Source organism: Heptranchias perlo, chromosome 29, assembly GCF_035084215.1.
Source record: "Heptranchias perlo isolate sHepPer1 chromosome 29, sHepPer1.hap1, whole genome shotgun sequence".
Taxonomy (NCBI): Eukaryota; Metazoa; Chordata; class Chondrichthyes; order Hexanchiformes; family Hexanchidae; genus Heptranchias; species Heptranchias perlo.
In genome coordinates, this window is record NC_090353.1 from 13,526,250 (window position 1) to 13,553,688 (window position 27,439).

At 40.8% G+C, this 27,439-nt stretch overlaps 1 protein-coding gene across 1 annotated transcript; it reads right to left on the minus strand.

Moving 5' to 3' along the window:
- On the minus strand, positions 1–27,439 carry ubxn6 (UBX domain protein 6). The gene is made up of 11 exons (XM_067968119.1): positions 27,308–27,439; positions 19,802–19,959; positions 17,284–17,336; positions 16,382–16,513; positions 14,195–14,292; positions 12,759–12,834; positions 11,359–11,443; positions 10,539–10,758; positions 7,532–7,662; positions 6,596–6,741; positions 1–5,081 (listed from the first exon to the last, which is right to left on the minus strand). Exons 1-11 carry the CDS (start codon positions 27,388–27,390, stop codon positions 4,956–4,958), a joined length of 1,308 nt encoding a protein of 435 aa, XP_067824220.1. The 5' UTR covers positions 27,391–27,439; the 3' UTR covers positions 1–4,955.

The following is a 27,439-nucleotide window of genomic DNA, read 5'->3' on the forward strand; positions in this document are numbered from 1 at the left end:
CACTATTGCACAACATTTTAATACATAATTCAATACTTGCAGCCTTCAAACAGTAAAATCAAGCAGCTGTAGCTTCATTCTCAGCTGTACAATTTATCTTTGCTAAATAAGTTAAAATATACAAGCAAGTGACAAGTTATGGTGGGGTAGGTTACAAAAATTATACATTTGCAGTAGTTAAAGATATTTTTCCACAGCACAATTTCACAAATACAAGTGTCACGTGCTTCATGTGCAAAGTTGTCATGGAAAGGTATGCAGTGGTTTCTGTTACTGCAGCATTAAGATGATCATAAACTGACCACCATTTTATCTCCCTGGGAGCAAAGATTCCCCCATTTTTTAAACTTGTATTTACATCAAAAGTCTTCCACTTTTTGGTGTGGAGCAGAGAATCAATAACAATGTACATAAGCAATTTGAAAATACAGTTCAGCTTTGCAACATTCCAAAGAGTTACTGTCTGGTTTAGTAGTAGCTGTCATTAGAAACGAATATACTGATGCCCTGGTTACAGTAATTAGCCTCAATGCCCCAAACTAAGAAAGGAAATAAATCTATCCAAAAGAAACACCACCATGAACAACAACTTTAAAAAAAACTGGCTTCAGCTGTGGTACTAGACAGTTGGAAAAACCCTGCTAACACTCACCGTCTAAGCTCACGCAGAAACGCCACCCTGCGGTACTGGAGGACTGCCAGCACCTTTGAACTGTATCCCAGGAAGAATCAGCACTGAGGAGGGAAGAGAAGAAACTAAATGCTGAACCAAATGGATGGTGCTGCAATGAAATATAAGGCCTTTGCCAGTGCGGATCCATTTCTATAGATAGTGACCATGGTGCTGTGCAAGTTTGAAACATGAGGAAACTTCTGGATTAGAAAAAAAGCCTAATTTTTTAATAAAAGTATTGATCAAAACCTTAAAGATTTACAGTGGGTTCTGTAATCAAGGATCAGTGCTTTGATGTGTCAGTTTGGTTTAGTTTTGAACACAACACCATTTTGATTAGATATAATGTACTAATAGGAGACCTAGTTCAGTGTAGGAATATGCAGTTACTGAGTGAGCTCTCCCTTCTGTTTCTATCCTTTTGTATGCATATTATGTAATTGGCAGCCTGCATTGAACTCCGTCAAATTAAGAATTCTAAAGGTTTAATTGGTCAGTATTTGCTTCCTATCTCCAGCATCAAAGTGTAACAACTCAGCCTGCACAGATGGAGGCTGGTTGCTGATTCATTAACAGTTCCAGTAACAATAGGTCATGCAGCCAAAGCTATTAAAACACTCCAAGCATGGTCAGCTGACCCAAAAAAGCTGCTCAAGATAAGTTTAGCAAACAGTGTGGTCAAGCCATGTGTATAACCAAACATACAGTAAATTGACATGCAAATAATCAGTATTTGGACACAAATACCAAATTATTGTAAAAGCCACTGTTGCAATCGCACTTTCAAAATTTTGTTCTCTAGTTCGCAAGGGTGGGCTGAAGATCCAGAAGTGGAGTTTATAACTTGAATGCCACTGTTCAGATCTAACAACTTTACAAACAAATTAGAAATAAATTTACAATGAGTTATTTTGATGCTTTTTTGCAAATAAATTGAATATCACATCAGTTTTCAAATGTTATTCATTTCCTGGTGCAATACCATGTTAGAACTTGCATTTATATAGCACTTTTCACATCTTCAGGTTCTTTACAGTTAATGAATTACTTTTGCAGTGTTGTCACTATTTTGTAGGCAAATGCAGCAGCCAATTTATGCACAGCAAGGTCCCATAAACAGTAATGACCAATTAATCTGTTTTATATAATCTGTTTAAATGTTGACCAGGACACTGGGAGAGTACCGTCTGCACTTTAAATAGTGCCATGGGATCTTTTACGTGCACCTGAGCAGGCTTCGGTTTAATGCCTCATCCGTAAAACAGCATCTCCAATAATGCAATACTCCTATATTACAGCACTGATGCATAGATGTATCACTGACTATGATAGATTATGTATTCAAATCCTGGGTAGGGCTTGATCCCACGCAACCTTTTGCCACACAGTGCTACCGCTGAGCCGAGTGTTGGTTCCCACCCCACTCCCCAATATTTGTTGGGTACAATTTCATGACCACTGGCTATCCAGGTGTCATCTTGCACATGATCCTAGACTGAGTTTTGGAAAACAATTCAACCGTGGGGGTGAGAGCAAATACAATCCTGACCTCACCTGACACTCATTACATAATCAGGAACCCAGGCCTATATTTCACCCTCCCTCCTCAGTCCAAGGATGCTGAGGCCAACGGTAGCATCTGTACCACTTCCCCTGCTAAAATCAGCAAACTCTGCAGAAAGCAGTGATCGAACCTGTGCCCTTCCGGGTCTGTATGACTCAGTTTCACACCAGATGCCTACACAAGTGGCACCATAGTTCAAAAAGCAATTCAACATGACAAGTGCTTTGAAATGTCTCCACATGTTTAGATGCCATATAAATACAAGTATTTTAGTGTTATTTACCAACACAGCTAGCAGTAAGACCTGCTATTCGACCACAACCAGAAGATAGCTGTATCCATTTTTGTGTTAAAACACTTTCTCCCTTCCCTCGATACACTATAAACTTGTATTCCTTATTAAAAATTACAGTATGAAACATTTTAGAAATCTCATTTACATAAAAATTACTTAAACGTTAAATGTTACACATACTGCATTCCTAGCCAAATAATTTTGAATTTGTTGTTAATTAAGCAGTATTGTAGAGGAAGCTGTGCTACAGGGAACAAATTAATACTGTATCGTGGCAGGTTTAATTCAAACAGTGCAAAAGAAACAGGAGAGTGGAATGGTTTACAGGGAAAACCTAGACATTAGCTATGTTGAGAAATTACAGCATCACAGTTCACCCTCAGATTATCAGCCAAAGATGGTTTGAATTCCACAACCCAGATTAGAACAGGAAATGCTAGGAATACATGGCAGGCCAGCCAACAGGTGAACAAGTAGAACAGTAAATGTTTTAAGTGGGACCCTCCATCAGCACTCAGCCCATACTTGAAACATTCTCTCCCTTTCAGATGGTGTCCGACATACTGCATACTTCCAGTATTTTCTCTATTTCAGATTGTCATTCTCAATAATCTAGGGTTGATCACCATTTTGTTCCCTTTATGTGGTTTTCACATTTTCTAGGGCAAATGAATCTACCCAGGATGCACCCACACTAGAATCACTTCAATCATTATCCTAAATCTTTACAGATTTCAATTTCACTATTTTACATGAAGAATCAAAAGAAGTTTGTAGAAAATACCCCTACTGCATGTTGCTATCAGATGTGAAATGACAGCAATTTATTCCCCCGATCATTTCTTTAAAGCTCTGGATTTCTAGTGCAAAAGTGGGAATAAAAATGTTCTGTATCTATACACAAACACATATCAAAATATATTACCCTTTCACTTTAAATGGTGGCTAGCTAAATGGCTTCTCTGTAGGATCTCAGTAACACTCCTTTCAAAACAAGAGGACATGAAGCAGACAAGCCCAGTTGGGATTATGTTCAAGATCATCACTCTTTTCTCCCCATCCTCAAACACCAGCAGAGAATTCATTGGCCAAGTGGCCTGATTCTGTGCTTTCACATTCTGTATTCTATGGACACACCTCACATTAGAATGTATTTTGGCTGCATTTACACTATGCTAGTTGGTGCAACATGATCTTTCTTCACACCAATGCTAATGCAGTGTTTGTCCACAGTCAGAGCCCGACCTGAATCCGTAGGGAAACACTTTGCATCACTGCTAAGAGATTGCTGTATAAAAGTAGTCTTCCTCTGGCTCCACTCAATGGCTCACTGGTGCTTTCACCTGAGCGGACACACTACATGCTGTTATTAAACTGCCCAATTTTTATGCCCATAGATCTGCACATAGAAAGGGAAAACCCATGGGGCTACTAGCAGCACTTCTGAAATCCTCCAGTCATGTTCAAGCACTTCCTAACTCTGAAAATTTTTCAGTAAACTTGGGATTTCAACATTCCATTTAGTGACGTCACCACTGCCAACGCTAATTTAGTTTGATGTACTCATGACATCTGAATCACAGGTTTTTTTTCTTGCAATATCTGTTTCTTTTCTGAAACTACAAGACAAGGTACAAAGTGTAACTTTTGGCAGTTCAAAGCAGACTTTTATTTATCATGCTGCAGACACCACAAAATAGAGAACAGACCTCAGCAAGTACCAGCTATAATTCCATCATTGGGTTTAGACAATATCACAAATCATCATCTGAACCCAGAGATGGAGGTCAATGGGTAAAGAGGCAATGAATAACATTCAACCTACTCAACAGCATTACCTAGCAGGTACTATAATACTAAACTCAGCTCATTTTTGGTAAATAACATATGGTTAAATTAACACCAAGACCAAATCATACTCAAAACTAAGTTTAGTACTAACTGTTTAATCAATGGTCTCAAATCTTTTCATGCTGCCTTCTCTGTAACCAGAAGGTCCTTTTATTTTTGGAAAGTACGCTCTTCCACTCGTTAGTTTAAGCTTTTGACGTGCAGAATTTCTCAACTAACAGTTGACCCATTTCAACATCACTCTCACTACTGGTTGAGGTTACAACCATGCAGCCTGGGTTCAGACCTATTCAGTTCTTCTGCCGTTTGGGAAGCACCTCTATAAATGGGCCAGACCAAGAGTGGTAAGCTGGTATCTAGGAAACTGCATCTAACTACTGCATAGTATGGTGTTTTAAAAAGCAGTGTACTGTCACAGGCCTGCCTGGAATCATGTTATTTCAAATGGCTTCAGAAAAATTCTTGATTTTCCCCCCTCCCCTATTTGATACAGTATTAACATGACTCCGTTTATATTATATAAAATAAATTTACATACAATATTCAACTGAGCATTGAAAGTCCATTTTTACTTATACAAGTGTTTGGACGTTAGACAGCAGTTCTTGTTTTAGCATGCTGGTATGACTTTGTCCTGCAGCCTCTAGATCTGATAAGACCTCTGCATCCCACGTCAAGGTCAGCAATGCAGCAGGAACCTGAAAACAACAGAGCAAAGATCAGTGTTGCAAGTTTAAAAAGGGACACTGGTCTTGAAGATACATTACTCCTTTTGATTACCTACATTGATTGGATAATAACCACCCCCACCCCTTCCCAAACATACAATTCTTTCCCTTCCATTCCCAAAAGTGTTGATACGGTGCAGTACAGTTCTATCAGTGCCCAAGTTTTTGTGGGGGGGGTGGGGGAGAAAACAATTGTGCTAATGGGTGTTTTTTCACAGTTTAAGTGGACATGTATAGTATGAAAACCTTATACCCTACCCATTACCACATCTCAGTGATAATGTACCCACAATTCCATTCTTCGCGTCATCATAATGCCCAATTGTATGCTCATGGAACATCTGCGGCATAAGTCAATGGACTGTGACCAAGAACAGAAACGCTGGCTGAACACTCCCCACCTAGCCCAAGTTGAAGCCAGTTGTGACATCCCAATTGCTGCCCTGGCTCAGATCAGGTAACTCAGCACAGATTGGGAATCAAACCTGCGACCTGGTCTGTAGGGCTACAACAGGTGGTGCCTTTATTGGATAGGCCATCAGGGGAACAATTGGATTAGTTTCAAAATGTGAATCTGGGTAGGGCAATGCACAGGAGTTCCCACATGCTTCATCATGGAGTTGCAGGTATGTTATCACTGAGACTGCTGTAAATGGTAATGAGTGGGGTATAAAATTTTCATACTACACATGTCCACTTAAACGGTGAAAAAATACCTTATTTTGTATTTTCTCTCCCCCTCTAAATTTGGGCTGGGTCCAAAGAGAGCATTGTGAGCTGTTCAACAATAGGGTAAATTACTGGCGGTGGTGGGAGATATTGATGAATTAAGAGCATCATGCGAGGCAGATCACATACATTGAAATATAATGGCTTCAGAAGTTCCTATTCAATGCTCGACAACCATCTGCCAGGAGGTACTTGGGCAACCTTAGGTGGCTTGTTCCCCTCTATGTGTAGCTGGCCTCTGGTTATTACCTCTCTAGTCAGCATGGGATTTTTTTCTACTGGTACCAACATGCCAGGAGACAGCACTGGAGGTAGTTTTAGATTCAATGCTTGTGATCTGCCACAAAGCACCAAGCACAAGCCAGGGAGGGAAGCAACTCATACACATATCAGATGATCATAAATAAAAACAGAAAGATACTGGAAATACACATCTGCATCTGTACAGAGAAAAGATGACAATTTGGGTTATGTGTAGAAACTGGAAAGCAATTCTGATAAAACATCATTACTTGAAATGTTAACCAGTGTTTACAATTTCTTTTCATTTCACCAGTCAATCCTTTGCCATACTCACCATCAGCCTTGTGCCCTAGGAACTTGATCACGTACACCAATCTTGTAGATGTTGACATTCGTGCCACTTAGGCATCACCAGAAGCAAGGAGACCCCCACCCCCACTACCACTCCACCCCAAAATTGAGGGAGAAGAGAGAACCACAAAATAAAATAGGGAAATTGTAAAGCAGTTTACCAGTCCCACTTCAATAAATGTTGCAGATTCATCCTTCAGTTTCTGTCCTCCAGGGCCCACCAGTTCAAATGGAATCCAGTCATTTTCCAGAACACCGTGGACAAATTCACGAAGAGCTAAAACCCTCTCTCGTGCATAGAACGTCCCTGGAAGGAAGGAATGCGCAATAAATTTAACACCAAAGGAAAAAAAATTTGTTTACTTTGCCCTACTGCAGTACAAAGGCTGATACTTCAGCTTTAGTTATCAGACATTGATGGCCTCATCTGAGTCCCACACATATTTCCTAAAACTGTTAGGTTATAAACATCCCCTTATTCAAAAAAATTTACATTATTCTATCAAGTTCATGTCAACACATTCTGTAATAAAAATACACCTATCCAATTCCCTTGCCTAAACAAATTTGAAATCCTGATAAGGGGAGTGCTGTGACCTATGCTTTAAAGAAAGGTGTGTAGCCTTTTCACACACGTAAAGAACGTGGAAGTGAGAAAAAAGCCCAAAGGGCATTTAAGTGACTGGAAATGTTCATTAGTAGAGGCGAATCAGGTCCAGTCAACTGAAATATTTACAGAAAGTTATGGAACTCTAGCTCCTGCAGTTAGAAAAGATCACAAGACAGGAAAGAACTGTGTATAAAATGTAATCTATAAAAGAACAGATTGGTGTATAGACTGTGACCTTTCATTGCTTTTTTCCATTGCAGGAGCTACATAATGGAATTTTCACTGTAAATATATATGTATATCAATTAGGTATTCACTTGTTCATCTTTTGTAAAAAATTACTGAATTTAGTACAGGACACCGAGGTTTAAAAGAATTGGAGGAAGACAAGATAAATCAAGAAACTAATTAAGCGACACCTTTCTTGAGTTTTAAAAGCTCGTAGGAAGATGGCCAGACTGACTGCGGATTTCCAAAGAGAGATTACCTTGTAAAATGTATCCATCAGGGAACCTGATGCGCAAGAGCGTGTAGTTATATTTCTTCAACTCCCTCTGCTCATCTCTCTCCCTCATGGCTTTAGTTCTCAGCATAGTCGCCCTTTCCACAGCTTCTGACCTGCCATAAAACACCCAATTGCCACATTACTTTAATTAATACAACAAAGATCTGCACAGACAATGCACCACCCACTATGGCACTGGCATAAAGACCAGGTTCGATTCTGGGTCCGAGTCAAGTAAGCAAGGTGCTACCATTGGCCTGAATGTTCTTGGGTAGGGAGGGGAAAGAAATTACAGTTTATACAGCACAGAATCAGGCCATTTGGCCCAACAGGTCTATACCAGTATTTATGCTCCACATGAGCCTCCTCTCAATATCATCTAACCCTATCAGCATGTCCTTCTATTGCTATCTCCCTCATGTACTTATCTAGCTTCCCCTTAAATGCATCTATGCTATTCGCCTCAATTACTCCATGTGGTAGCAAGTTCCACATTCTAACTACTAAGTAAAGAAGTTGCTCCTGAATTCCTTATTGGATTTATTATTGACTATCTTATATTTATAGCCCCTAGTTTTAGATTTCCCCATAAGTGGAAACATCTTCTCCACATCTGCCCTCAAACCCGTTCATAATTTTCAAGACCTCTATCAGCCTCCTCTTTTCTAGCTTGTTCAGTCTTTCCTGATAGTTATAACCTCAGTTCTGGTATCATCGTTGTAAATCCTTTTTGCACCTTCTCCAGTGCCTCTATATCCTTTCTGTACTATGGAGATCAGAACTGTTCACAGTACTTCAATTGTGGTAATATCATCCAGGGTTCCCTCTTCCCATCACTAGCCAATGTAGCATGCTGGAAATTACATAAATTCGGAGATAGGACAAGGACAGGATTTGATTCAATTGCACAAAGAAAAGAGGAGGAAAATGGGGAGGGGAAATCTGTACACAACTCTGCCATTGCTGAACACTCCACACTCTTAGTCATTAAAAGGGAGAAACTATTTTTGGCTTGGAAAGTTAGACAAAAAAGGTACAACAAAGGGTCAGAGAAACAAGAATTTAAACAATTTAAAGCCAAATTAGCACACTGCCATGGAGGTGCAACAACTGTACCAGTGTGGCAAAATACAGATTGACAACCATGAATCCCAACAGCTAGTTCCCAATCTCTGACAGCATCCTGTGTGTAGAGCTTAGGCAAAGACAAGAGTCAAAAATGCAACATATATATATATTAAAAAAAAGTTTAATAGGGCCTGTTCACCTGCTCAGCATTGACAACACTCACGATTCTCGAAATGGTGTCCCAACGCAGCACTGAAGTGGAACTGAAAGAGTCTCCCTCAGCTTTGCTTCAGTGCAAACTTGATCCTCCCACTTAAGCATGGCACAGGACTGCTTTCGAAAATCGCATGTTTTGGCAACGCTGCCTGCTCTCATGTGCCCCTTAGCGACCACCGCAAAGAAACACTGGCACATACAGTTCATAATTTGAGGGAAGAGGGTTACAAATCAAAGTTTTGTAATTCTATTCAAATTTTTTTAATAAAAAGTCAATAACTTCTATAAAACCATCGGTATTGCCAGTTATACAAGTTTCTTTGCTGCTGTTGTGAAGTTATTCATATTGTCTGTTAATGCCATGTTTTGCTACTCAGATCCAGTCAGAATGGGGCAGCATCACCACAGAAAAAGGCAATTTTACTTTCCCCTTCCTTCGTGTACATATACTCTTAAAATTGATCTCTTGAAATAACTTTCTTTTGCTCAGATTGCTGTACAAGTGCCACCAGTCCTGACTCTCAGATCTGGTGCAGCTGATGACAACGCCAAAGATAAACTTGCCAGATTAGCTCAGGATGTCCATAGGAAGGCTTATGTATCAAGAGCTGGCAACACTAACACAATATAAAAGCAGCTTATATCAGGGTTAAGGCCAAGAGTTTTTATGCCAGTGAAGAAACTTGCACTAATTCTTACGTAGCACAGCTGAACTCAGTGGGACACAAGGCCAAGATCTGTAACTCACTGTGTTAAGGACTAAGAATTCAAACCTGTTTCACTGCTCTATAGTGCAGAACAGTAGAAAACCAACCCCCCACTGCTCTATAATACACAACTTTCATTTATATAGCGCATTTTACGTCGGAAAATGACCCAAGGCGCTTCAGAGGAGTGTGATCAGACAAAGATTGTCACCGAGCTAAAGAAGGAGAGATTAGGATAAACCTACCTCTTTGCCCAACTTTTAGTCATCTGCCCTAATACCTCCATATTGAAGAACAGTGGAAAACCACCCTCCTCCCCCACCGGATAATCAAGAGTCCCCAAATGTTACAGCAACACCCTTAACACAGGAATGAGGACAAGTACAATACAAGTGACAAAAGAAGCATTACATAGTTTATTCACCAAGAAAAGGAGATTAAATACAAAGAGAGAGGGTGTTAGCAGGCTGCACAATGGGGCAATAGCTGACAACTGGGAAAGCAGCTAAGTGGAGTACAGACAGCAGACTTTCCACTGTACTATGCAACTGGAACACACACTGAAATTAAAACAGACAAAAAATTCTAAAAGCTTTAAATGATTTTTCAACATTAAGCATTTTTTGCCAAAATGATCAGTGTCAGCTAGGCTCAGTTGGTAGCACTCTCACCTCTGAGTCAGAAGGTGGTGGGTTCGAGCCCCAAACAAGGACTGGAGCACATAATCTAAATCTGACACTTCAGTGCAGTACCGAGAAAGTGCTGCATTGTCAGAGGTGCCCTCCTTCAGAGGAGACATTAAGTTGAAGTTCCGTGCAGCTGTTCAGATGAATGTAAAAAGTTGCAGTGGGGTGACGGTTGGGGTTGGTATTCTGGAAGGATGAGATCAGGCCTTCTGCATCCAAACATATCTAACTTAAAAAAAAGTACAACTGTTCCTCTAATTATGAAGCCAGAGATTTTAACACAGCAGCACATATATGTGAATCAAGCCTCACCTCGTCTGTTGCTCCCGTTTAATTTCTTCAGCAGTCAGGTTGTAGAAGTCACTGGGTAATTCAAATTTTGCTGCCTGGGGTGATGGTCGAAAAACTTTGATCCGTCTATCCAATTGTGCTCTAACTGGCTCAGCACTTAAAAGTTCATCCTTATATTGTCTAAGCTCTTCAAATGTGGTGAGAAATTCCTCATTTAACACATAAAAATCTTCTTCATTTTCTACAAATAAAAATGTCAAAGGTTTGATAAGTTACACCATAAAAGGTTAATTTCTTACCACACTGAAATCCCACTTGGTTGATTTTTCCTTCCCTGCAGTGCTGACACTAACAGAAAGGAGCACTGTCCATTTCAGAGCAGCTCCATTCATTGTAATTGGAAGTTACAACTTTGGACCGGCCCCAGAGCTAAACTGAAGGCACCAACCCAAGGAAAATGTGCCATAGGCTGGGTACTCACTGACCAAGGGGGAAAAAGAGCTTTCTCATCAAGGTGTCTTATTTCACTGTCACTTCAGGGTCATTGGATGTTAATGGGCAGAGCGACTGTCAAAATATTTTATTTAAAATATTTTTTTGGTTGAATACAATGGAGGAAATTTCAGCCCAATGATTCAATTAAGGGTCACACTTTTCAAAAAAGGCATTAATCCACTTGTGCACTGATGTTAGTATTTGCACACACATGACCACAGCAAACACAAACAGGTAGTGATCTGGTCCACATAGTGGCTGATCAGGAGAAAATTGGATGTGTACTGTACTATTTAGGTGCAGCTCTGAACAATCTATTTGAGAGTTACTAAAGATTCAGGGTTACCTTGTCCTGACACAGGCAACATTTTCCTTTCAAACCCAATCGACTGTAAAAATTCATGTGTTCCTTCCAGTTCGGATATCCTTTCCTGAGAGAGAGAAAGAAGTCTTTACAATACATCTCTCAAAAACATTTGACTGCTAATAATTTACTTTCGTCTATAGAGAATAATACAAACTTAGACAAAGGTTAGGCCAATGAATTTATCACAATTTGGTAATCTTAGGAGGCCCATAAAGGACAGGTGTATACCCAATAAATTGTGATGAACTAGCTAGGCAGCAAGAAGCTAGAAAAGATAAGGCAGCGACTGTAGACTCAACTCTCAATCTCTGGAGTCATTCAAGAGGTGGTTAGGTGCCATTTTGGCGACACTACAGATTTCTAGGAGAGGATGCAATGGATGGATTTAATTGGCTCTCACCTGTACTTATTTTTGTGACACCTAAAGTGGGAAATAGGAACATCCATTTCATCATAATAGGGGACTTTAATCGGACGTTGAGATTAAGGCATCCTTTGGATTCAAACATTTGTCATTCACCTCTACCAGTAATGCCAAGTTTCTGCATTTCTTGGCAATGTGTCCCACTGATACCAGACTCTTCACATTTCAGTCTTCTGTGTCTTCAAGGGTCTTTGGTGAAATGATTTTGAGCAGTCTCAATGTAGTTCCTAAAACATACAGGACCACAGCCCAAAACTGGTTCTGAATCCATGCTAAACTGAGGGTCTCATTCTGGGATCGGTGGGGGGCGGGGGGGGGGGGTGCTGCAGGATGGCTGGACTCAGAACTGGGAAAATGTCACACTGGTGCAGTGAGGTGCAGAGGAAATGCCCTACTGAATTTGGGGCGTGGAGTAGAGGGAACTTTAATCCACATAAGAAATAGCAGCTTGCTCCGCCATTCAATAAGATCATCGCTGAGCATTGACCTCAACTCCACTTACCCACCCGATCCCCGTATCCCTTGATTCCCTTAGAGTCCAAAAATCTATCTATCTCAGACTTGAATATACTGAATGACTCAGCATCCACAGCCCTCTGGGTAGAGAATTCCAAAGATTCAGAACTCCGAGTGAAGAAATTCCTCCTCATCTCAGTTTTAAATGGTTGACCCCTTATCCTGAGTGCTTCACAGCTTGCCTTTGGAAATGGGTCTTGATTAGGGTCACTGGTTTACTGTGACTGAAACAGTCAAATTCCATCTTATCAAATGAGATTCTGGATTTTTACCTGTGTTTTTGTGAGAATATTTGTATTTCATCCATTCATCCATGAAAACCGCCAACTAGTGGCCTTGAACATGACACATCACAGTCCACCACTTGGCTGAAGAAAGCACTCCAAACTAGTGGTTTTATGGCAGAAAGAAGAAAAAAAAAAGTCATTGGGGGTTTTACCTGGAAGATTTTATTTTGCAACTTGATTTTTCTGTATTTCTCTTCACTAGGGTTATTGCATATGTTGTCAATGTACCTGTAATTTAAAACAAAGTTTACAAGACAACACAGAAACTTGTTTTACTTTACTTCTATTATAGCGGGATAGAGAGACAGAGACAGAGGTAGAGGTAGGGGCAGGGGTAGAGCCAGAGCGAGGGGCAGAGAGAGAGAGAGCATCGGGGGGGTGGGGGGGGGCAGAGAAACCAGCCAACATTGGGAAGGGAAGGGGGGGGGGCGAAGACCGGGAGATCAGCCAACATCATGGGGGTGGGCGGGGGCACGGAGGCCAAGTGAGCGGCGGTGCCGCAAACGAGTGGAGGGGAGAGACACCGAGCACGCAGGGAGTAGAAAGACCGAGCAAGCAAGACAGAGAGAGGTGGGTAGAAAGTCAGAGAAAGAGAGGAGGGGGCAGAGAGATTCAAAGGAACATTAAGTAATTAAAAACTAAAAATGTTTTAAAAAGAGAAAGATTAAAAATGAAACATGAAAGTATGCAAAATAATGACAATCAGGAAACAAGTCTGGGAGACCAATGTGTTTGTGGAACTGAATTTCTCTAAGCAAAAACGATGGGAAATTTCAGTTAATTCCTTCGCTACTGGCTGTTTCTTCCCTGTTTCCATCCAAACTAAAAATTCCCAGAAAGTTTAAAAACTATAAAATTGGAAAACCTTGTTTGTGGACACAGGGACGATATAGTGTCAGAATGTTAGCAGGTTGTATTGGAGGGTTACAGGACACGATATTACACCAGCCATCTCTACCACATCAAGCTTCTGATCTCAACTATTCTTGAACTGTCAACACTGGCTGTGTTTATTTTTTCCAGAGAGTGTCACAACATAAGCTACATGTTTAAGCCAAAATGTGCAAGTCTGAATTCAAACGACTGAGATTTGACAGGCCTGACCATGCTACTGAGGGGAGGAGTAAAGGGAGATGGTTGTATCACCACTAAAAAAAAGGTAAGGAATCCAGGGGAGCACAGAACTGTTCACAGGGCAACAGTCACCTGGACAGATGAAGAGGTCAGGAGAGGCCCAAAAGCAACTCTCTGCATCCCAATGGCTGGAGGAGGTGAACAGGGCTCAGGGATAAAAATTACAAAATAAATAAAATGTATAACTGTTAAACTGGTTTATCTTTTAATTGTTTCTCTTACACTCAAGTTTATTTCACTAGTCACCCAAACAATATATCAAAGTATAGTTTAGTGGCCAATAACATATGGAAGTGGACAGACTATCCAGCAATAATATAAGTTGGTGCTGCTGCAAGGTTCGATTTCACAGTCCAAGACCTATACAGAAATGCACAAGACAAACAATTACATACAGGTATTTCCAGAGTTAGAAACTAATCAAATGGAAGAGACAAATTTGTCCTTTACTTACTTGCCAAGAGTTTCACAAGCAATCTTTATTTTTTCTTTATCCTTGTTAAATGTGTGAATCATCATTATAGAGGCTCGTATGGGATTGTCAGCAAATTTCTATATTGGAAAGATGTGATCCATTTAGAAAGGATGTACTACCACAACAACTTGTACTTTTAATATCCAAAACATTTTACTGAGAAAGAACCAGGGGAATGGACACCAAGCCAAGAGAGATAGTTAGGAGAGGCGACTTAAAGCTAGATTGAAAAGATGGGTGCGGACATAGCCCACTCTACAGTACACGTAGTTTCCAGTCCATCTGGGTGCTAACCCAGGAGAATCTCCCCTAGCGTTTAAGGTAACTCATTTTTTTTTACAAAATCCTTTCTTTGGAAGAATGGTCAAAAGATTCTGAAACATGACGAGGAGAGAAAAAATGGAGTTTGCACAGAAGATTAAAGTCAGAGATCAAACATAATAGTTGGTACATAGGAGGAGGTTGCAGAGGTCAGGAGGGGCGAGACCTAGAAGGATTGGTAAACAAAGATTTTGAATTCAAAGATTGGGAGATGGAGCCAGTGGGGGTCAGGCAAACAGGACTTAGTGCGAGTCAGGATACATCCAGGGGACTTCTGGGTAAGTTGGAATTTAGTAAAGGGAACCAAGGCCAACAATAAAGGGCCATTTTTTAAAATCCAGATTAGTCAATTTTCTCTAAATGCACGTCAGGTTCAAAGTTCAAAGAACTTTAATTCAATATTTACCAGGCCAGCCATAGTTTCTACAGTCTTAGAAACACTGAATATTCCGCCTCCTCTTTCAGGGTTCTTGCTGTGTAAACAACACCCACTCAATTCTGCCCTCACACTAGTTGATGAGGAAGAATTTCAGTCTCCTAGTCTGCTACAGGCCAACAGCTAAGAAACTGGCACCAATTAACAATCAGTTCAAACAGCATCACTGAATGCAATCAGCTATTGTGAGGTCAGCACATATCATTCACACGCACAACCCCTTAAATACACAAAGCTGACCTCTAATCAATTTAGTTTCCATTTTGGATAGCTCTTTCAAAGAGCCTGCACATGCACGATGGGCCGAATAGCCACCTTCTGCGCTGTATCATTCTATGATTCTACGACTTTAGGCCAGATTGGATGTAAATAATTTGGTATTAAGGTAAGGTCTCTGCAACTCCAATTTTCTATTTTTCTCCCCTCCTCTGCTATTCAAAAAGTACTGAATCTTTTTTTTAAAAAAATAATTTGTTCGCTGGGATGCAGACACTCGAAGATCACATTGATGGCCCAGGCCTAGCTGCCACTTCAGAGTTGACAGAGTCAACCACGTAGTGTGGATTGAACTACTTGGAGGTCAGCCCAGAAAGGACATTAATGAACCAGTTGGGTATTTATGACAGTCCACCAGCTTCATAGTCATTTTTCTGATTTATTGAATTCAATTTGACCGACTATTCTGGGTTGCTAGTCCAGCACCATAACTTCACTATCGTGCCAGTGCTGAATCTGGCTGGAACATCACTTCACAGGCACTGGGTACCTGCTGGTATATCACCCAAGAAATCATTCTTCATGTCCAAGTGTCCAGGCAGCGTGCCAGCAAGCTTTTTTACCATGGGGGCATCACAGCCGAGCCCAATCCTATTCTTACTCAACATCAACACAGGCACATTTTCCAGTAGGGGTCACTAGATAATAGCCAAAAGCACGAACCCTGGAAGATTTTACTCCTCGGGAACAAAGAAGCTAACTTATAGCATCCCCAACAGAGCCCTGCTGACCAGGGATCGAACTGGGACCTTTCTGGTCTATATTGCCATATGATGCAACTACACATGGCGAGTCTGGGGAGAAATTTAAACCTGTCATACTGTGTGCCTATACAAGGAGCTCAGATAGCTCCCTGCAAAATACATTTCATGGGATGAACAATACAGTCCACAGTATGAAACATTAAGGCCAAAAATTAAAATTCCAAACCATTCCAACTGAGAATTTATGCAGTGGGTGGGTCTTATACAGGCAGTATACTGAGCCCACGCGTGCGACAAGAATACTGTGACAGCTTCATTTTAAAAACTGATCCCCACTGCTCTACAAAGGCCAATGGTAAACTGATCAAAGGCCTCTTTAATTAATAAGTGAAATATCAGCTTTCTTACATAATTGCATCTAAAACCTACCATAAGAATGGCCTCCTTAATGTGTGACTCTCTTGCACTTTTGGAGATGGAGGCATTTGTTAAAGGGCAGATAAAGTACACGCCAGTAACAGAGAAGCTTGTGCAATCTTCCTTCACAGCGCTGCTCGGACCCTAGGATCACAATGAAGAATTTGTTTATAGTTTCATGTTTAGAACATTTGTTCCTTTCTTTATCTGGATATCAAAACATTACAGAGGAGAATATCATGGGACATGGGGACACAGCCAGCAGGAGTGTTGCAGGACTTCTAAAGTTTTTTTGGGATGGGGTTACGGGTGGGGGGGGTTAATTCCTGCTGATTGGAAGCAAGTTTGTACTATGTTCAGTAGGACCCTTACAGACAAAGCAGAATTTCATCACATTAGTCTGACCTGGATTTGTGCTTAAAAAAAATTGAATCAAATAATTTGAATTAAGCTACATAAATAACATTTCAAAGTGAGAATTTAATGCTAATTTTTTTGAATCATCTGATGAACTGAACTAATTGATTGTGAATGAAGAGTAGACTGTAACTGATATTTATGTACATTTTATGCTGGTGCAATCTCTATACTGTCACTGCCCAGTACAGAATTACTGACTTCAGTACAATCAGGGAGCAAATCATTATCCAGCACGTGGCACACAAGTAGGACAGTTTGACACTGCTTAAAGATGTGAAATTCTGGTGTGTAAAGCTCAAATGCTTTTCCCAACTGAGCCATTGGGGGAGTTTGAAATTTCAAGTTAGAGTTTAAAAAAAACTCTAGTAAATAAGGAACATACACTTAAGACTATAAACTATGTCACAGGTAACCAGGAGAACATGTGCAAGCACAACTTTTGGTCAGCTAGAAAAGACACCATATTTAATGTAATAGATTAGTGCAATATTTACCTGACTGTTTAGAGTTTGTGCTTCAGGGAATGAGGCCTCTGCTGCCTTCTTTACTATATCAAAAATAAATTATGAAAAAATTCAAATAACCACTTCACATAAATTCAATTTTTAAAAAAATTCTATACCCAGTGTCCAATTTGAAACAAGGCAACATTTATACTAGAGGTAAAAACAGAAAATGCTGGAGAAGCTCAGCAAGTCAAGCAGCATTTGTGGAGAAAGAAACAGACTTAACGTTTCAGGTCAAAGACCATTCTGATGAAAAGTCTTCAACCTGAAACGTTAAGTCTGTTTCTTTCTCCACAGATGTTGCCTGACTTGCTGAGCTTCTCCAGCATTTTCTGTTTCTATTTCAGATTTCCAGCATCCGGCTTTTTTTTTAAAAACCAGAGGTATTGTGCACAGTGTTGGTGTAGTAGGCACCTTGTGCAACAGATTGATCACACGCTTCACAGCCCATTCACTGAAAACGGAGCAGTCCTCTCTCTTCCTCTCGTAGCACAACATTAAGTTGTATGGGCTCCCCCTTTACTAAGTCCCACTGCTTCCAATTCTGATATCCACAGTTCTCAACCTGACCACTTAGAACCACTTACTGCAGGGAAGGAGGCCATTCGGCCCATCGAGTCCACGCCGGCTCTATGCAAGAGCAATCCAGCTAGTCCCACTCCCTTGCCCTTTCCCCGTAGACCTGCAAATTTTTTCCTTTCAAGTACTTATCCAGTTCCCTTTTGAAAGCCATGATTGAATCTGCCTCCACCACCCCCTCGGGCATTGCATTCCAGATCCTAACCACTCGCTGTGTAAAAAAGTTTTTCCTCATGTCAACTTTGGTTCCTTTGCCAATCACCTTAAATCTATGTTCTCTGGTTCTTGACCCTTCCGCCAATGGGAACAATTTCTCTCTATCTACTCTGTCTAGACGCTTCTTGGCTTTGAATACCTCTATTAAATCTCCTCGCAACTGTCTCTGTTCCAAGGAGAATAACCCCAGCTTCTTCAGTCTATCCACGTAACCAAAGTCCCTCATCCCTGGAATCATTCTAGTAAATCTCTTCTGCACCCTCTCCAAGGCCTTCACATCTTTCCTAAAGTGCAGTGCCCAGAACTGGACACAATACTCCAGTTGTGGCTGAACCAGTGTTTTATAAAGGTTCATCAGGACTTCCATACTTTTGTACTCTGTGCCTCTATTTATAAAGCCCAGGATCCTGTATGCTTTTATAACCGCTTTCACAACCTGCCTTGCCACCTTTTGACGATTTGTGCTCATAAACCCCCATATCTCTCTGTTCTTGTATCCCTTTGAGTTGTGCCTTCTAGTTTATATTGCCTCTCCTCATTCTTCCCACTGAAACGTATCACTTCATATTTTTCTGCATTAAATTTCATCCGCCACGTGTCCGCCCTTGCCACCACTAGGTGGCGTAGTTGGCTCTTAATGCCCTCTGAAGTAGTCTAGCAAGCCACTCCGTTGTAAACGATCGCTAACGAGTCATAACTTAGTGGCAACTCCCTTCACTTTAGACAATGGGGAAGGCAAGAGCAGGACACAACATAGGTACAGATAAGGGAGATCATTTAGCCTGTTATTAGGCATCAGAAAAAAAATGTACATACCTCACCATTGCCTCCAGGGCCAAACGGCCCCCTCATGTCACATTGACCACAACTCAATTCCTTACTCCCAGAATAGCCTGACCAGAGCACTCTATAGCTTCCACATGATTTCTGGGGACTTGAACTCAACTTATTTGGCAATATACTAGCATCCTATTCAGTTTATTTCTTACTGCCTCACACAGTGTGCTAATCAAGCTATTTTGATCTGTTTCCAGATTTGTCATTTCCTTGTTATGGGGTACTTGCCAACTTCTTGTCGAGAGCCAGATGGCCAAGTAGTAACCATCCCTCAATCACTGCTCTAACAACATCCCTCACTCATATCTGTGAGCCTAGATACACAGTCAGGCTGGTTTGAAACTAGGCTCACAGAAGGCAGGCGAGACATACGTGGCCCATAGACTCTGTTGGATGCATCAATGGTAACTGATACAGTAGTTCTATCTTACCAATAGCAGTGCTGAAAGATAGAATAGAATGATGAATAAATTCCACAGTACAGTCACTGGGCCTGTTCAGCATATTGGTACCAATGCACTGCAGGTGGGGGAGGGGGGAAAACACACTTAAGACTATATACTTTAATGCTGTGTGATATTCTTAATTCATCACCTCATATTTCTCCCACCACCAGTGATAGAGCTGTATCGATCAGTACTTCATCCCAGTGAAGTACAGTTCTAAACGTATTCATCAAGCACAACCCAAGTTTGAAAGCGCAAGAATCTATAATCTTACAGCTGAGTTTTAAATTGCCTACAGTGCAGCTGTGAGAGAATGTCACAGGCCCAATGATATGCTTTATAAATCCTAGTGACAACCCTGCACTAACTGTAAAGGTCAAAAAGTCAACTGGCTCAGCACATTTGGCACCCCCTCCGTGACCACCTACCCTCACTCCGTAAGCGGCTTGGTCCAGATGTGCCTCGCCACTTATGCTGACTAACTTCCAGTCTTGATAAAGCTGCAGCTGCTGCCATCTGAGATTCTTCGGCTGGTGGTCTGCGAGGTTTCTCTGGCCCCTTGGATTTGGTTTCAGTGGATTTTGTTCTACACAAGACAACAGTAAACAGAATTTGTCAGTATGAAGTCTCTAATAATTTGAATCCTGCATGTGCAGTTTTATACCAGCAAATATCCACCTTTTAGTGAATGTTGCATGTAATGAGATGTTCTATATCAGTCCTTGCAGAATACAACAATTGTAAAAGGTTACAGGATTCATATGACAAGAGTTAATTTTGCTCAACTAGGCAAAGAACTTAACATGCTTTTTTTTTGGGAACAGGAAAAGGTTATTAGACCCAATAATCCCACCACTTCTTCAACATTATCTCATCTATCCACATTCTTCACTTGTTCGTGAACCCATTTATACTGTCTATTTCAATGGCCTTCTCTGATAACTTATTCTCAGGGCAGACAGGTCATTCGTGGTCCAACCATAGGCCTAACCCTTTCCGTGAGAATCCCGTGTCCTTTTGGGAGAGCCAGTCCACCCCTGCTTATTGTATACCTTTTATTGCGCTCAGTGATAAAGTTCTGCTCAACTTTCCTTCTTGCTCCTAATTTACTAATTTTTAAAACTTGTGTCCATATTATTTAATCTTTCAACATAGTGAAGAATTTTCCTGGATTGATTGTGTCAATTAGGTCACCTCAAAGTCTCCTCTTCTCCAAAGAAAACAATTCAACTTCCTTAACTTTTCCTCATAAGTTAAATTCCTCATACCCAGAATCAGCTTTGTCATATACCTCTATACCACCAAGGACAGTAACATCCTTCTTGTGAATACATTGAACTCCAGATGGGGCCAGGCCAATGCTCCTTCGAAACACTACAGCCTCTTTTGATTTGTACTCTATCCGTCTGCTAATACAACCCAATACTTCATTGATCTTTTTTTTTCCAACTGCAACTAAGCCCTCTGCTGACTGCTTCATAGATGTACCCGTTGTAATCTCCAGATCTCTTTCTTGATTGGTATCCTGTAGCACTGTTCCATTTATCACACACTTGCTCTTTTGGTTCCTTGCTCCCATACTGTTAATTTTACACAAGCTTTATCAAACTGTGCAGCAGAATTGAAGGAAAGGAAACCCTATAACTCTTAAGGAGCAAGATTCGTTCAGAAAAAAAGTCAATGGTGCATGTAACTGGATAGCACAGTGGGTTACACACTGGTCTTTCACCTCTGTGACATGGGGTCAAATCCAGCACAGATTTATAGGGTAAAAGACTCCTCTGTCTGGTAGCTGCAAGGCTTCAACATTAAATGATTTTCAGCAGTCATAATCCAGTTCTTAAAGCCACAGGATGGGTGGCATGGGAAATGGAAAGATGTCACATTGCTACATTAAGAGGTGCTCTTTTGAGATTGAGGCACATTGTTAGGGACCTTTACTCTGCATCTGGCTGTTCTATACCTGACCTGGGAGTGCTTGATGATGTCACTAGATGTCTGAAATTGGAAGAGTTCCATTTGCAACACTAATATCCTTCACCTTGAGCATAAATTTGAAAAATAGACACACACACACCTCTCCATGAACCCTACACCATGCACTGTAAAAAAAAATAATCGGATGCATCTCAGGGATTTCAAGGCAATAGTGTTTATGACATGTGAGCCCTGTTTTGCTGAGATCACTGCCTTGCTCCCAGCTAGGCATTATTTCTCTATGTACATTATACACTACATAATATTTCTTCTTCAGCATCTATTCCAATTAGCCAAGACCATCACACTGATCATTATATCACTTTTTCCACATCACATGAATCAAACAAGCAAATAATTTACCAGCGGTAACTGCCATCAGTATAGAAACAAGATAGAAACTCAGTTGATAAGACAATCCCAGTGGCCCAGTCTAAACCAGAGGTACATGGATCAGGAAGATCCCATGATTCATTCTGGGGTCTAGGTTCACGTGCACCAGTATGGATTCAAAAGCACCAACTGCACTCTGGTTCCAACTGGCCATTCTTCAAGCGGAAGCCTAGACAGGAAGGGGAGACAGTGCGCTCCTGATCCCATGCTGACTGATGTCAACACGCAAGTACTTTCCAATAGGGGTCACTGGATGGTGAGAACCCTAGTTGATTTTCTTTCCTCTCTAGCTCAGAGGGCACTTAGGCCAACCCCTATTGTTACCCAGTGGAAATCAGCTAAATCAGCAGAGACTGGGTTTGAACCTGGGACATTCCTGATCTGTTTGGCTTAATTACACAATGAGCAATGTACTTCCAGCTGAGCCATCTCAGTAAGTACAATAATTCAACCAAAAAACAACTTGAGAAAAAGTAAGTTATTTAAAGGGAAAGGAAATAAAGTAAATAAAATGTAATAGGGACGGGAGTACTAAATGCTGATTACATGATGCTTGTGGGCGGAGTACACTGATCCATTAAGATTTCTCAGCATGGTGTGCTTGTGCTGGGAATGATGCTGGTTTAAGGTTGAAGCAATCCATTTGTTCTTGACCCTTGGGGATCAGGTGGCTCAGGGAACAAGGGGAATATTTCTATGCCATCGCACTCTGGATGACATTTGCTTGCAGAACTAGTGCGTTTTTTTGTTCTTCCCAGAAGACCACAGGAGTGTGCACAGATTACATCAAATTGCACCCCAATGCAAATCACTTGATGCAAAGCAGATTTTAAATATGATATCCAAAAGTTAAGAGCTTCTAGTGCAAAACTGAATACTGAAATAAGTATGTTACACATGAAGTATTGCAGAAAGCCTCAACAACAAACTCAACTACAGAGTAACAGCTCTTCAAGATCTACAAGACCATAATCTGACATATAGGTGTCCAAGCTTTTGGCTTCATGGGCCACATAGTTGCATACCATTGAGTCCTAGGGGCAGAGGAGCACCATATAACGTTTAAATCTATGCTCCCATTAATTTGCACATATGTCAAATTGATGATACGAACAGATCTTAGCGTTCTGATCTAGGATTTATCCTGAGGCAATAACACGAAGGCCAGCCCTTCCCAAACCTGCAGGCCCACAAAACAGGACAGATCAGTGAATAAGAAATATAAAGGCATATAGAATTGCCTGGGCTTCACAAATGGGATTACCAGGGCTCAAGGTGGGCAGGTTGGCCATACCTGATCCACGAGAGTTCAAAGGATGTCTTGGTGTGAAAACACTTTCTCAGAACTGACAGGTTATACTGCCTTCTGAATGGACAAATTAAACTGTAGTGTAAGCTGAGCTATTCGGACCAGGAAAGTTCCAGGCTTGATTCTTGATCTATGCCAAACTGACTGATCTCTGTTATAATGATGATACAATTGGCAACAGTGTCCCCTGGGTTGGGTGTTTGGAAAAAACAAAGTCAGTCAGGACTCCCATATCTTATCACTATCCAGCAACCCCTGTGACAACAGGGCAGAGTTTCACAGTGATGTCCTTTGTGGTTAACCAGCCTGGTGACACTCACTGGAAGGCTGACATGACTAACGGCCAGTCGGGTGAGATCTTAGCAGACATCAAAAGCATATGAAATTGTACCCCAGCAAGGAGAGAACAGGACAAAACTAACGTTAAAAACTACAAGTCTGTAGCTTAGTGCCACTCCTAGTTATTTTCTCCAATACAACTTAAAACTTTAGCACCTCACCGATATTGGGACAGCTCCAGTGACTTTCTGCTGAGGCATTTACAAGAGGATATTAAACTCCTATCTTGAAGTTATGACTGAAGTGTTACAAGGGATTTACTTAGTCAATTAGAGGGGAACTCTGCGTTTGCACAGCACATACTATGGGACATACACTTCCATAAAAAAGGAGAATAAAATCACTTTGGGCATTCAAAAAATAAAATCAATCTGGTTTAAACATTGCAATAAAATGGGCATTCACATGACAATCACAACAGTTACTAACAAAAAGGCTGAAACTCAAGGTCAACTAAACAACAACTATAAGTCTAAGACTGGCACCTGTGGACAGCAGAATGAATCCAGCAGGCCCAAGTTATATTCGTGGCTCCATGTCATTCTCCACCCAATGAAAATGGAGCTCTGCACATCCCTCTTGCTCCACTGACTGGCATCTGAGTGATGATTAAACTTTAATGAAAGCAGGGAGCCAATTACTCCTTTAGCTTTATACTATCAAATAAAGATTCCAACTCAATTTTTTTTTAAAAAGTTGCCAGGTAGTTCTAAACTTTGTTTTGCACCTGTTGCAGTTTTTGCCTACGTAACAATGGTGGCTATACTTCAAAAGTGATTCATTGGCCGTGAGACACTGAGACATGAGAGGTAGGCAAAGCGATGTGAAAGGTGCTTTATAAATACAAATTCTTTCCTTACTGCAGCAGTGACAACTCAAAGCAGTCAGAGTAGTTCTTGAAAAGTTTCACACCTCTTGCTTAATTCAGGACTTTCCACCCAAATTGCACTACACAATTTGCAACGATGTGATGCCAAATGCACTTTGTGTGACTGTACAGTATAATTGGCTCACATAGCAGCCTTCAGATCATGTAATTGGTCTCTGCACACATTTATGCAAATATCGCAGTCAGAGCAACCAGCGGCCATTTAAAACGAACAATTAAAATAAGCAAAACAAAAAGCCTGGTAATAATCAAAATGTGCACAATAATCGGTGTTGAAAATCACAACAGTGATCACTTTGGCTGAGCTCAAATCACTGATAATGGAGACCCTTCCCCGCCCATTCACATAAATACGCACAGACACAACTTAAACAACTTGCATTTGTATAGCGCCTTTACTGTAGGAAAAGGTCCCATGGTGCTTCACAGAAGCGTAACCAAACAAAAATTGATACCGAGCCAAAGAAGGAGGTATTAGGAGGGGTGACTAAAAGCTTGGTCAAGACATAGGTTTTAAGTAGGGTCTTGGAGGCAAAGTTTAGGAAAAGAATTCCAGATTCAAGTTCTTTATTGCCTAAGTAACCTGTCACTACCAACTAATGTTTTATATATTTTATGTTTCTCATTCTTCAGCATAATAGCACTACATCTGCAATCTCCTACCTACTGCTTTGACAAGGCTACTCGGTTTACATGGTTACTTAAAATGTGTTTTTTTCCCCCCAGGTTTTCTTCCTTTTTTATAAGTGGGATTCGTCTAGTTTTTTTTTCCTTTTGCGTTTTAGGCCCCCCTTTTATAAGAAGGGGGGGTTTCGGGTCAACCAATAAGCAGCAAGCATTTTAATTGAGATGTTATCCACTCTACAGGTTGGTGAGTTGAATGTAAGCTAGTTTTGGCAGATAACAATTCTTGATTTAGGTTTCAGTCATTAAAAAAAATCTTTGAATTACAGCACTGTTAGCACAAAAGAGAACTGGTAAATTACAATACTTTATAACATATATACATAGTAAATACTTTGCAGTATTCTTCACAGACTGGTAAAAGTCACTGTGCAAACAAATTACCCAAGTAATGTGAATTTCTTCAGCATTACACATGAAGCAGTTGCTTCAGTGTCTTAGTCTGTCGGTCTCTCACACTTCATCCGTTTCACCCATTTCTAACCAAATTTCTGGCATAAAGCATCACTTTTTAAAGCAATAAAATTTCTCTCTGTACACTGTATTCAATTATGTAAATATTGTCTTCAAAACCAAGTTATCCAAAGGGGGACCTTCACAGGCAACTATTGTAAAAGGGAACCAGCTCCTTTCATAAGACCTACTTTGTTTTTCATTTTTTAGTACTTTATTATTTGCCATTCCTCTGGTCAGAGCAATTGGTCATTTTCCTCTTTTTTAGACCTCCAAAAGGTGCTAACATTTTTCCTCTTCTCTTTCCCCTAAAAATTCTACAGAACCATCAGTGCAGGTGAAGTCTTGATGGCAACCCAGAAGAAAACAAACAGGATTTAGTCCCTGGGAAAGCATTATAAACAACTTGCCCTTTACAACAACAACTTGCATTTATATAATGCCTTTAACATAGTAAATCGTCCCAAGTTACTTCTCAAGAGTGTAATTAGGCAAATATTAACACTGAGCCAAAGGAGGAGACATTAAGACAGGTGATCAAATGCTTGGTCAAACAGCAAGGTTATAAGAAGCGTCCCAAAGGAGGAGAGGTAGAGAGGCTTAGGAATTCTTTTCTTTAAAAAAAAAGGAAAAAAGAGCATTTATAGTCTGCTTGTTGATAGCTTTCCTCAGGAAAGAGTTAAGGATCTCAAGAGGAAAAAAATGATCTTCCCTAAACACTGAGCTGGGGAAAAAAAAAAATCACAGGCACAATCTTCACCAGACCACTCCATGGAGCAGCTGTTGAGCACAACAATCCAACACAGCACCAGAGGGCAAACAGTAAACACACTTTATAATCTTCCGGACTCAACACTGATTTCAATAACTTCAGACCATAACCATTTTTTCAGACAGCAAATGCTGGTAATGCTGTTGCCATTCACAGCTACTCAAGACCCATCTTATGTTTCTTAACCTGTCCGATTATCAGCCTCCTTGCCTTGCACCATCATCCCTTTTGTGGAGATGCCGGTGATGGACTGGGGTTGACAATTGTAAACAATTTTACAACACCAAACTATAGTCCAGCAATTTTATTTTAAATTCACAAGCTTTCGGAGACTTCCTCCTTCCTCAGGTGAACGTTGTTGGAATGTTCACCTGAGGAAGGAGGAAGCCTCCAAAAGCTTGTGAATTTAAAATAAAATTGCTGGACTATAATTTGGTGTTGTAAAATTGTTTACAATTATCATCCCTTTTGTCATTTTATCACGCTTGCCCTCCACCCTATCACAGACCTGCCCTTTTGTTCCTTCCTCCCCGCCCCTCCCTTTCCCTGGCTCTGTACTTGCTTAAAAACTTTTAACTCTTTGACATTTTCCAGTTCTGACGAAAGGTCTTCGACCTGGAACATTAACTCTGTTTCTTTCTCCACACTTGCAGAGCATTTCCAGCATTTTCTGTTTTTCTTTCAGATTGCCAGCATCCGCAGTATTTTGCTTTTGAAACAGTAAACGCATCCCGGCACGGGTCAGTAACTTCCAGAGAACAGAAAAACTTTTTTAAAATCCTTGCTATAAGTCTCTCTCCTTTTAAGCTTACGATGAAAGCAAAAAGATCATATAGTCTCACATATCCGCAGTATGGTGGGTGCGTCACGCAGATGTTCAGAGCTGTTATCAGGGTAACAGGAGGAGTGACATTGATCAAAAAGAGTGAGGCAGACTGACGACTAATTTATACACGCGGAGCTGTGATTGCTTAGGAGAGGGAAATGGATTTAATAAAATCTCCAAACTCCGTGAAGTCTGGGATTCAGGCTTCCAGCTGTGGCTTCCCTTCAGCCCGCGCTCCCTCCCTCGAGCCGATTCACTGACCCTCATCCCGCCTCCACAATATCCTTCTCACCTGCTGTCCTCGGTCAAGGCATGCCCCGGCCCCACGTTTTTAAACTTTAAATCCCGCTTCAAATCGCCAAAGAATTTCTTCATCTTTCTGCCAGGCCCTGAAATCCTCGGTGTCACATCATCAAAAATCCCC

Coding starts and splice junctions, on each gene's coding strand:
- ubxn6 (XM_067968119.1), bottom strand. CDS start 27,390: ATGAAGAAATTCTTTGGCGATTTGAAGCGGGATTTAAAGTTTAAAAAC. Junction 17,337..19,801: donor AAGCCGCTTACGGAGTGAGG/GTAGGTGGTCAC, acceptor TTTTTGATATAG/TAAAGAAGGCAGCAGAGGCC. Junction 11,444..12,758: donor TGCAAAATAAAATCTTCCAG/GTAAAACCCCCA, acceptor TCTCTCTCTCAG/GAAAGGATATCCGAACTGGA.